Source organism: Taudactylus pleione, unplaced genomic scaffold (assembly GCF_031769625.1).
Source record: "Taudactylus pleione unplaced genomic scaffold, aTauple2 ptg000462l, whole genome shotgun sequence".
Taxonomy (NCBI): domain Eukaryota; kingdom Metazoa; phylum Chordata; class Amphibia; order Anura; family Myobatrachidae; genus Taudactylus; species Taudactylus pleione.
This window is the reverse complement of record NW_028284864.1, coordinates 2,378,458-2,390,881: the sequence shown is the minus strand read 5'-3', so window position 1 is coordinate 2,390,881 and position 12,424 is coordinate 2,378,458. Positions and strand designations below refer to the sequence as shown.

Genomic DNA, 12,424 nt, shown 5'->3' with positions numbered 1-12,424 from the left:
GCCCTCCCAGCTATGCTAGATCATAGGCTTAAAGAGACAAGCATAGCAACACTGCTGAGATTTGGAATAAGGCCTGTGTGGTTGTTTGTAGCACATTTGTGTATACATTTGCTTTTGGAACATACACTGTATATTCTAATTACGATCCTCTTCCCTCCATATGTACAATAGGAGACCCCCACTCTCTGAATGTGAATACTCTGGTGATTGCCCTATCAGGAGTGGTCATTGTTGCACTGGGCGCAGTAACAGTACATCTGTACATGAAGAAAGCCAGGACCACAGGTTATAAGAGACTCAACACTCAAGACTCCTGATTCCATGGCAACAAAATGCTTCCTATATTAAATGTCAATGTATCACAGGAACAAAGATTGCTAATAGTATATCTAAATAACTGAGTTAATTTGAACTGTGTTTTGTTACCTACTGTAGATTAACATTAAGGCCTGGGAAATCATGTTGGCATTATTGATACTTATAATTTTGCTACAAAGAGAAAACACTAATGGTCAAATGTATCATTGACTGCATATATAGATACTACAAGGTTTTAAAGTATTGTGCTTCTAAACCAGGGATGGACAAACTCTTTTAGAATTTAGGAGCCAGTCAACCAAATCTAGAAAACAAGATGATCTGTTATGAAACCAGGAACAGTTTGATTCCATTGGACACGGCAGAAATGTCTTCCATAAGTTTGCTGCCAACAGATATATAGTTTAGGCACGTTGGCTATGTGACTACCTTATAGTATAGTGCAACTTTAGGGTACACTGTGCCTATAGCCATAGTGTGTAGTGCAGAATGCAACAGGGTTATGATTTGAGAAATATAGGGTATACAAATGGGGTTTGATGACAGTGACCATACTGTACCTTTCTCCAATATAATGTAGAATGACAGGCAAAATAATTAGCAATGTATTTAATTCTCCCCACCTAAAATAACTGCGGTAGTCTGATGCCCAGGAGAAACTCTACCTCGTGGCATCAGTGATTATGGCACAAGTCTTGCTCAGGCGCTGAAATGAAATCTATTAAATCCATCCTGTGCATATCCACACTTCTCCATGTGTGCCACCCAGATTCCTGACCACTCACATGGTTCTACTACTGCAACTGGGGGCATATTTACTAAAGTGTGGGAGATTTTGTCCATAGCAACCATTCAGATTCTAGCTATTGTCTTTTAGAAGGAGCTAGATAAATGTTAAGTAGAATCTGATTGGTTGCTATGGGCAACATCTCCACTTCTAAAAAAAAAACAGCACTTTAGTAAATATACTTCCTGGAGTCTGAATATTTCATAATATCAGTCAAATAAAAAGTTGACAATAAATTCCTCACACACTTTGGTCTGGACATTTAATCTGAGTTTAATCTTTTTTTCTATTACTAATCATGAATATGTGCTTAATAAATGATAATGAAAGTTGGTAATTGTGTAGTACATGTTATTTTTATTCATAAAAACTTTATAAACAGATAACAAAGCAATGCAAAAATATATTACCATATGCATTAGCTGTATATGGTCAAGGTCTTTGCCAGGTTTTGATGTAAAGGACTTAGGACCTCATTCAGAGGCGGTCGTTAGTTGCAAACGGTCGCACTGAATCAGGGCAACCGCTTGGATCCCGAATGACCGCCTCCTTGTCGATCGCTAAGCTGTGGGTTAACACCCACAGCTCTAGCCAATGACATAGGTGATGGTCGCGATGGTCAAGACCATCGCGACCATCGGGGCTTACGACCAAACCCTAAGGATGGCTCTGGGCACTCGTAAGCCCCAGGGAGCTTCCTGCTCTAATCGAGCAGAAAGCTACCCACTGACATCAGCAATGGATGTCAGTGGGGCCGCCCCTAAACGGTAAGAGTTCTGGCGAGAACGCCTCCGTTTTGGCAGGCACGCCCCCTGCCCGCCTCCCAAACGGGGCAAGCTGTCACTCACCATCGACAGCTCGCCCCGTCTGCTGCGAGACCCCTAGCGACGGAGCGTCCGTCGCTAGCCGGGACTCGCGCATGCACACGACGGAGCCGGCTCCGTCATGCACATGCCCAGTGGGGCAACATCGAATCGGTTGCGAGCGCTCAGCGCTTGTGACCGACTCTGAATGACACCCCTATTCTCCAGGCGATTCTCACCATGTATAAAAAAACCCTCGGCCTGCTAATTGGTTCCTATCTTCCCCTTTCAGTATCTCTAATGGGACCATGCAGAGCTGTCCTGCCTTGTCAGCACTTATCTTTGCTTTTGTTATGGAACCGTTTGCATCAAATTAACTGTATTTAAAATCGTCCTTGATGCACTAAAATCATACTTACCAACCCTCCCTCATTGTCAGGGAGACTCCCTGGAATAGTAGCAATCTCCCTGTCTCCCTGAATAGTCCAGCAATCTCCCTGATTGTACCTTACCCCTATTATGAAGCTGTTAGAAAAACAGAGATATATACATTCAAATGGGATCATTAGTATAATTTCCCTGCACTGGTAATAAGGCACAATGATCCCTATGGCTACATGTATTTTCTGAAAAGTATCATTGTGTTTTCACCTACAAATAGATCTTACTAACAGCTTTGGGGCTCATTTACATTTACATGTAAGTCAGTGTATGACACGCCTCTCAGATGTAGCAGTACACGCCCACTTTACCACCGCGCTCATAGGTCTCGCTTTCACAATCTCCCTGAAATGCTTTTTCAAAAGTAGACTTAAAATACTCTTTTTACGGATCCAAATCAAAAATCAAGCGTATTGCGCTTAGACTCAGTTCATAGATAAGACGTGTGTCCACCTAACAACTTCTTACTCCAATCTTGAATTCCAAGTGACTACTAAGTCAGAAGTCTTATATTAAATTATTAAGATTTTAACATGTGCATAGAAGTGAGAGATTGGGGGGAGAAGGGGGAAAGATGAGAGAGGAGAGGAGGGGGACAGGCAGGGATGGTTTAAGAGAGGAGAGGGCTTGTGTCCGGTTTCCGTACGGGCCCCTTCCTCTCCGTTGTGCAGTAGACTCTGGGATTGTGCCAGGTCTACTGCACATGTGCAGGTTTTAGGGAATTTGGAATTGACCTGCGTCGTGTTTCCGGTAACTTCTCTGCTGCTCATACACAAAATCTCTGGGAAAATGGCCAACAAGTCATTGTCCCTGTCATTTCTGCTGCTGCAGTAGTATATGCGCCAGTTTCACGCCAGAAGAAAACAGTGGTATATGCGCCAGTTTCACGCCAGAAGAAAACAATGGTATATGCACCAGTTTCACGCCAAAAGAAAACAGTAATGTATGCGCCAGTTTCACGCCAGAAGAAAACAGTAGTATATGCGCCAGTTTCACACCAGAAGAAAACAGTAGTATATGAGCTAGTTTAATTCCAGAAGAAAACAGTAGTAGATGCACCAGTTTAATGCCAGAAGAAAGCAGCAGTATATGCGCCAGTTTAATGCCAGAAGAAAACAGTAGTATAAATGCGCCACTTTAAGGCCAGAAGAAAACAGTAGCATATGCGCCAGTTTAATGCCAGAAGAAAACAGTAGTATAAATGCGCCACTTTAAGGCCAGAAGAAAACAGTAGCATATGCGCCAGTTTAATGCCAGAAGAAAACAGTAGTATATGCGCAACTTTAAGGCCAGAAGAAAACAGTAGCATATGCGCCAGTTTAATGCCAGAAGAAAACAGTAGTATAAATGCGCCACTTTAAGGCCAGAAGAAAACAGTAGTATATGCGCCAGTTTAATGCCAGAAGAAAACACTAGTATATGCGCCACTTTAAGGCCAGGAGAAAACAGTATAAATGCGCCAGGTTAATGCCAGAAGTAAACAGTAGTATAAGAGCCAGTTTAATGCCAGAAGAAAACAGTAGTATAAGCGCCAGTTTAATGCCAGAAGAAAACAGTAGTATATGCGCCAGTTTAATGCCAAAAGAAAACAGTAGTATATGCGCCAGTTTAATGCCAGAAGAAAACAGTAGTATATGCGCCAGTTTAATGCCAAAAGAAAACAGTAGTATATGCGCCAGTTTCACGCCAGAAGAAAACAGTAGTATATGTGCCAGTTTAATGCCAAAAGAAAACAGTAGTATATGCACCAGTTTAATGTCAGACGAAAACAGTAGTACATGCACCAGTTTACTGCCAGGAGAAACAGTAGTATATGTGCCAGTTTAAGGCCAGGAGAAAACCATAGAATATGCGCCAGTTTAATGCCAGGAGAAAACAGTAGTATATGTGCCAGTTTAAGGCCAGGAGAAAACAATAGTATATGTGCCAGTTTAAGGCCAGGAGAAAACCATAGAATATGCGCCAGTTTAATTCCAGGAGAAAACAGTAGTATAGGCGCCAGAGGTAAATAATATTATATGGACTAGGCTCATGCCAGAAGAAAGCAGTATTTATTAACAGATTTTTACATAGCGCACACATATTCCGGAAGAGCTTTACAGAGCATATTCACATCAGTCCCTGCCCCAGTGGAGCTCACAAAGCATGGGCCCCATTTACAAACGAAAAATATCCCCTTTAGCGCTTGCTAAAGGGGTTATGCCAGGTTTCTGTATTTAGTTTTTACAGCATCGCTTTCTCCATCTTTTAGATAGTGAGAGCGATGCAGGCCCCATTGCCGGCAATGGAGACCCAGCGGTGCCTTTCCGGCTTCAGCTAAGCCTTCCAGACGAACCGTCGCTGGCAGCGTTAGGCTGCAAGCCGCCCAGCGGAGGACCTCGCTGAGAGCTTCGACTTCGCGGGACCTCGCCGGAGGGGTAATTATTACTAAATACCAGTGGAATTTTTGTTTGTATCAGTGATACTAAACTAAAATTCCCGCTGGTATTTCGTTCCGTTTGCAAATGGGGCCCCATGTCACATACCACATGTACAGTACACACATACACAATAGGGTTAATTTTTGTTCGGAGCCAATGAACCTATCAAAATGTTTTTGGATTGTGAGAGGAATCCAGCACCCGGATGAAACCCATGCACACCCTTAGAGAACATACAAACTCTACACAGTTTGGGCGTTGATGGTAATCAAACTCAAGGCCTCAGTGGTGTAAGGCAGTAATGCTAACCATTACACCATCAGTGCTGTTCAACAGTAGCATATGCTGGGCCGCTGAGACATCAGACGGACCCTAATGCTGACATGGTGGTGTGACTAATAGTAGGAGCATGGCCATGACCCGTTGTGAAAAATATGTATTGATCCTAATGTGCATGCCACAGAGAAGCTGGGCCTGAGTATCATGTCCCCGCCCCACCTCCCTCTCAGCACCCTTGAGTATATAGTATAGTTTTACGCTAGGAGAAAACAGCATTACATGTATCAGGTTTATGCCAGGAGTGGAACCTGTCTCTGCAATGTGTTCAGAGTAAAGTGACCGCATGAGTGGTCTCTTCACTCCTCTATAAGGACTCCTGCTCATGTGCGATCTACTGACCACGCATGTAAGGCGGACATTGGGCCTGATTCACTACGTATCGCTATTCTGCTAATGCGCACCCAACACAGTTGCTAATATCAGTGGTGATATGCAAATGCATTACGATCGCAGTATAACAGTGCGATCACAGCCCCACATAAGGATGCCCACTTTCCCATGTCTCAGATCCGTAATACTTAGCATAATAGCGAAACAATCGGTAACATTGGACCCATACGCACACTTGCACAAGCCCAGACTTTACTCAGAAATTGCTAACAGCCACGCACACTATCAGTGCTATGGCTGCGTAGGGCATCGCAGTGTCTAATTTATGCACGCCCCTGCAACGCCGTTGCAATGCACTGGCACGCCTGCGTTCGCCCGACCACCCCCCACAAACAGCACTTCCTGTCAATCACTCTGCTATGCAGGGCCGGATTGAGGGCCACATGGGCCTGGAGCTGAAAATGATCAAGGACCTATTATGATAAGCTGAGAAGGTGTGACCAGTGCAGTGTGGGTGTGGCCAATGCCATGTGGGCGTGTACACACCCTACACTATCAGCCCCAATGTCTCCCTAAATATATAAAAGAAAAAAGGTAACTAGAAGAAATACAATTTTACTACTTATGATTTATGGCTGACCTTGTGGACAGCAGATGGCCAGTCAACATCATGCTGTCATGATGATAGGCCTATTTTTATGTGGAGGCCTGGAGCTGTAGCTCCTTGTGCCCCATTGTTAATCTGGCCCTGCTGCTATGGGTCTGCGTAACCTCTGCGATCGCAGTTCCGATCGCAATAGCTAGTTCGCACACTGCAATGCATACGCATGAGCAGAACGCAACAATCGGCAGATTGCGTGCATTTTAGCAACTGGGATCCATGCTGAATCAGGCCCTTTGCCAGAGAGGGTTCCAGCCCGGAAATTTTTGTGAAATGTAGCTCATAGGCTACAACGGGCTAACGCCCGGGGCCGAATCTGACAGCTTCTCAGCCCCATAGAAACCTATGGGGGCTGTGGCTGCTGTCAGATATGGAGGACTGCTCTGCTGTATATATGGAGATAACTGCTCTGGTCCCTCGGTAGTACATTAAAGGGATACTATTTGCGGGTATCCCCAAACACGGCTGTTTTCTGGGAATATCCTGCAAATATTATTCGAGAAATAGGTCCTCTAGCAGTAAATGCTAAGGTTACATTAGACAATTTGTACATAACATAATAATTTAATGAAGTATAATAGTCATAAGACACGATGTCTATGTCTGGACAATTATTAATAAGTACATAAGATGCATTCAAAATGTAAAATAAAATTAAAAACAGACAAAATTATAAAATAAAAGTACAAATCAACTTTTAATAAATGAAAAAAAAATCTATTGTCCTCCCCGTTAAAAATGATCTTTAAGTTCCCTTTTTGCTTCACCGTTCTGCAAGATGCCTTATGTAAATTTTTAAAATTTGCTTTTCTGTAGAATATATAGTCTATGATTAGAGCTGTGTGGTACAGGTTGGACTTATGGTCAATTTTTACAGTCAAAATTCTGTGGCCAAATGCGGAACAAGGTGTATACTCATGTGTCTACTAATCTAACTGATATTTGTCAGCAGCATTCCGGTGGTCCAACTAACAGCACTACTGAGAATAATAAACTGAAGGAGCACTACGTTCTGGTTACGCAACACTTATTAAAGAAAAATGAAACTTTTATACTTTTCTCGTCATTTAATAATAACTACTGGTGGGAAAAATGGATCAGGGCAAAGTAACTATTCTGTAATTGAAAGTAATTTATATGAATGCTACAGCGCTAGTATGGAGTCTACCCGCCGGAATGATTCAGGTGATAGCACTAGGTATGGCTTACTTGGAATGAATGTCACAGTCAGTGCCAGCACTAGCATTGTTTACTTGAAATGAATGATATAGTCAGTGCCATCACTAGGCATAACGGGCTCGGAATGAATGTTACAGTCAGTGCCAGCACTAGGCATGGCTTACTCGGAATGGATGTTAGTCAGTGCCAGCGCTAGGCATGGCTTACTCAGAATGGATGTTACAGTCAGTGCCAGCACTAGGCATGGCTTACTCGGAATGAATGATACAGTCAGTGCCAGCTCTAGGCATGGCTTACTCGGAAAGAATGTTACAGTCAGTGCCAGCACTAGGCATGGCTTACTCGGAATGAATGTTACAGTCAGTGCCAGCACTAGGCATGGCTTACTCGGAATGAATGTTACAGTCAGTGCCAGCACTAGGCATGGCTTACTCGGAATGGATGTTACAGTCAGTGCCAGCACTAGGCATAGCTTACTCGGAATGGATGTTACAGTCAGTGCCAGCGCTAGGCATGGCTGACTCGTAATGGATGTTACAGTCAGTGCCAGCACTAGGCATGGCTTACTCATAATGGATGTTACAGTCAGTGCCAGCACTAGGAATGGCTTACTCGGAATGGATTAAACGGTCAGTGCCAGCACTAGGCATGGCTTACTCGGAATGGATGTTACAGTCAGTGCCAGCACTAGGCATGGCTTACTCGGAATGGATGTTACAGTCAGTGCCAGCACTAGGAATGGCTTACTCGGAATGGATTAAACGGTCAGTGCCAGCACTAGGCATGGCTTACTCGGAATGGATGTTACAGTCAGTGCCAGCACTAGGCATGGCTTACTCGGAATGGATGTTACAGTCAGTGCCAGCACTAGGCATGGCTTACTCGGTATGAATGATACAGTCAGTGCCAGTTCTAGGCATGGCTTACTCGGAATGAATATTACAGTCAGTGCCAGCACTAGGCATAGCTTGCTCAGAATGGATGTTACAGTCAGGGCCAGCACTAGGCATGGCTTACTCGGAATGGATTTTACAGTCAGTGCCAGCACTAGGCATAGCTGACTCGGAATGGATGTTACAGTCAGTGCCAGCACTAGGCATAGCTGACTCGGAATGAATGTTACAGTCAGTGCCAGCACTAGGCATGGCTTACTCGGAATGGATGTTAGCAGGGCCGGTGCTAGGGTCTTCGGTACCCCCCTGCAAACTATAAATTTGCGCCGTTTCTCCTAGATTTTATAAAGAGACAGCGTGCGCCCTCAGCGCTCACCATAAATATGGTGTATAGTCTCATAGGAAGAGGTGTGGCTACACAATAGTACCCCCAATTGAAATGACACCACACAGTAGCACAATCTTATTCACATTACATTGCACATAGTGCCCCTGATTCCAATTACACCACATAGAACTGTCCCTTATGTTATGACACACAGTAGTGCCCCTTAAACACAATGCCCGCACTACTGCCCCTTATACACATAATGCACACAGTTGTAGTGCCCCTTATAGACAATGCCCACAGTAGTTCCCCTTATACACAATGCCCACAGTAGTAGTGCCCCTTACACAATCCAGGGACAATCGTAGTGACACTAGATAATGCAGAGAGCGTAGCAATGACTGTCAAATAATGCATAGAGCGTAACTGTGGCCACCAAATAATGCAGAGAGCATCTCAGCGACCACCCGATAATGCAGAGAGCATCTCAGCGACCACCAGATAATGCAGAGAGTATCGCAGTGAATGCCGACAATGCAGGGAACATCGAAGTGACCTCCAGATAATGCAGAGCACAGCAATGACCATCAGATAATGCATAGAGCGTAACAGTGAATGCCAAATAATGCAGAGAGCATTGCAATGACCGCCAGATAATACAGAGTGTTGCAGTAACAGCCAAACAATGCAAAGAGAGTTGCAGTGACCATCAGATAATGCAGAGAGTGCCGCAGTGACCATCAGATAATGCAGAGACCATCACTGACCCACATATAACACATAGGCCCCCGGTTATCAATGAAGCATCATCCCTTTAGTGCTCGCTAAAAGGGTTATGCCAGGCAGAGCCGAAACTAGTTGGTGCCCTGGGACAGAAAGATCATTGGCGCACCCCCACCCCCATTTTTTTTTAAATATGGACGTAAGACGTATGCCTATAAAAAAGGGCGTTGCCTCATGGGGAAGGAGTACTGATCCCATTGTTCCACTGTTATCCAGGTGTCAATGCCAAATACAGTATGAATCCAGTGGCTGCAGTGATGATACACAATAATTGCATACCTCCCAACTGTCCCGTTCAGTGGGACAGTCCCGTTTTTCTGGGACTGTCCCGCTGTATCTCATTGCATAAATATACCATCCCCCTATATAACATTTAAACATTTTTACCCCTCCATTACTTACCTGTCCAGGAGGAGGAAGTATCTGGTCCCTGCAGGGTACAGGAAATTAATTCAGAGACAGGATAGACTGGGAAATAGGCGGAGCTTTGGGGAAGGGGCGTGGTCTTGGCAAGGGAATGGAGGGAGTAGATCAGACAGGATATATGAGTGGGTGGGGTCTTGGGTGAGGGGCGGGGCCTTAGCCAACAGGGAGTAGATAAGAATAGTCACACAGGCTAGATGAGGGGGCGGGACTTAGTGTAAGAGGCGGGGTCTTGGCTAGGGACAGGAGGTGAGTAGGTGTAGTAGTAGAACAGAGTCAGATTAGTGACAGTCAGGAGGGGGAGGAGAATCGCGGTGAGGGGACAGAGCCAGATAGTCCCCGGAGATTCATTCAAAAGCAGTTAGGAGGTGGGATTCCCTTCCCTGGGGCATGGCACTGAGCAGGAACTGGCAGAGGTACAGACTAGAGGGTGAACTCGGGACCAGAAGAAACCAGTGGTGCATGAGTGCAGTCACCCGGCTGTCAGTCATGCCCTGCAGCCCTCACTGAAACTACATTGTACTGGCCCTGGGGGACATCTGGAACCCTGCCCCCCTGCACAGACCCGATCAGCAGGGGGTGGGACAATGTGAAGAGCCGCTCAGGCTCAGCCACGTTTCCCTGTAGCAGGCTGCCGCTGCATGTCATACAGTTTGACAGGCACAGCGGCAGCCCCTGACTCAGCAGCAGCAGCTGCAGGAAGAGCGCCTCTCCAGCCTGGCGCCTCCCTGCAGTGCAGGATCTGCTGAGCGGGTTGCGCCGGCCCTGCGTGTTAGTGTACCTATTTGTTGCCCTTCTCCCCTGCAGGTGGCCCGGTTTGCTCGTCAAAACCCTGATGGTTAATAAATTATAAAAAAGCTATGAAATTCCATAGACAAAAAACTTTACGGTTTTACATGTCCCATTAAGGCTTCTTAGACATGATCTGAAATTTCACAAAACCTACGGAATTTGTGCCAATCAAACTAAAAAAACAATGAAATTATGATCGTTATGCTTTAATGGACGTGTTCCTTGCATAATACAGATATGGTATGCCATGACACCATATGGTTAACTGGAGATTCAGCACTCGCACAGAGTAAGATTGCTGTCACTCACAAAATGGTGGAGCTGCTAATTCACAGAATTGTGTGCTCATTGGAATACATACATGCAGTCTATGCAACTGAGGTCTAACCAGAAAATAGAGCTGTGCAGATGAGATAAAAGCGGTGTGGATGGGGTGAGGAGACAGAGCAGCATGGACAGGTGTGACAAAAAGGCGTGTAGAGGAGGGAAGGTTAAGCAGTACAGGGGGGGGAACCAAAGTGATGCAGATGGGTGAAAATAGTGGTGCAGATAGGGTGGTGGAACAGAGTAATGCAGATGGATGGCACAGTTTGGGGGGACAGCGATGTGAATGGCGGTAGAGAGTGGCATGAACATGGGAAGACAGACCAGTGCAGATGGGTAAAGACAGGTTGGTGTGTGGATAAGGAAATACAGACTAGCACAAATAGGAGAACACACAACAGTAGGGATTGGTGAAGACAGATTAGTGTGGATGGGTAGGGAGACAGAGTAGTGCGGGTGGGGGGAGGAGACAGATTTGCACAGTTGGGGGGGACAGAGTGGTGCAGATAGAGGAAGAAAGAGTGCCACAGAGGTAAGGAAGACAGAGGCGTGGCTTAGGGGAAGGCAGTGGTGTAGAAGGAAACAGAGTTGCACGGATGCAGTGTGGTGCGGATGGAGAAAGACAGATTGGTGAGAATGAGAAAACAGACTAGCACAGTTCAGAGACCACACAGCAGTAGGGATTGCGGAAGACAGATTGGTGTGGATGGGGTGGAAAACAGAGTGGTGCGGGTGGTGGGGAAGGGCCAGAGGGCCTGATTCAGAGCCGCTCGTAAGCGGCCGCTCGTTCACTCCGAGCAATGTTCGCACATCTGCGCATGCGTATGGGTTGTAATACGCATGCGCCAACCAGTCAGTGCGGTTGGAAATCGTGTGCTCGCAAAATAGCGAATGACTGCTATTTTGAGCGACAGAATGAGGCGTTTGTGGGTGGTAACAGGGGAAGGTGCTTGAAAACGGGGAGTGGAGATCCGAACGCAGGCGTGCCAAACGGTCAAAACGGGCGTTTAATGGGAGTGCATAATAACAAAGCAGTGTCATCGACCACGTCACTTGGTTGTCTTTTAGCCTGAACTGCTCGCATGATTGCGGTAGGAAAATGCTACCACAAGAATAGCGAGCAGTTCATACGCCTTTCGATGTACTCGATTAATCTAATAAATAGCGGAGATGATGTATGATGCGAACGGCCAAGGGGCGTCTTTACAAAATAGCGAGCGCATGTTTCGGACGCTCGCTCAGACATAGAGGCGTTAACAGACCGCAAAGAGCGAGCGCTCAATTTAAATAGCCAGCCCCTTTTTCTGAACGAGCGAGCACAAATAGCGTCCGGCTCTGAATCAGGCCCAGAGTTGCACGGTTGGGGGGATCAGAGTAATGCAGATGGAGGAAGAAAGAGCCACAGATAAGAGAAAGACAGTAACGTGGCTGTGGAGAAGGCACGGGTGCAGGACGGTGCAGCTGGGGAAAAACAGATTGGTGTGGATGAGGGAACACAGACTATCACAGTTGGGAGACCACACAGCAGTAGGGATTGGGGAATATATAGCAGCATGGAGGCATATAGGGGAAGAAAGTGTACATGCATAGATAGAGTATGATA

General features: G+C 45.7%; 1 protein-coding gene across 1 annotated transcript in view; it reads left to right on the top strand.

The window, feature by feature from the left end:
• Nucleotides 1–1,121, top strand: part of LOC148504688 (uncharacterized) — an 87,738-nt gene extending 86,617 nt beyond the window's left edge. Inside the window, exon 13 of the mRNA XM_088448618.1 lies at nucleotides 172–1,121. Coding sequence (XP_088304744.1) covers nucleotides 172–317 — 146 coding nt within the window. The 3' untranslated portion in view covers nucleotides 318–1,121. The remainder of the gene's footprint in view (nucleotides 1–171) is intronic.
• Nucleotides 1,122–12,424: the final 11,303 nt, after the last annotated feature.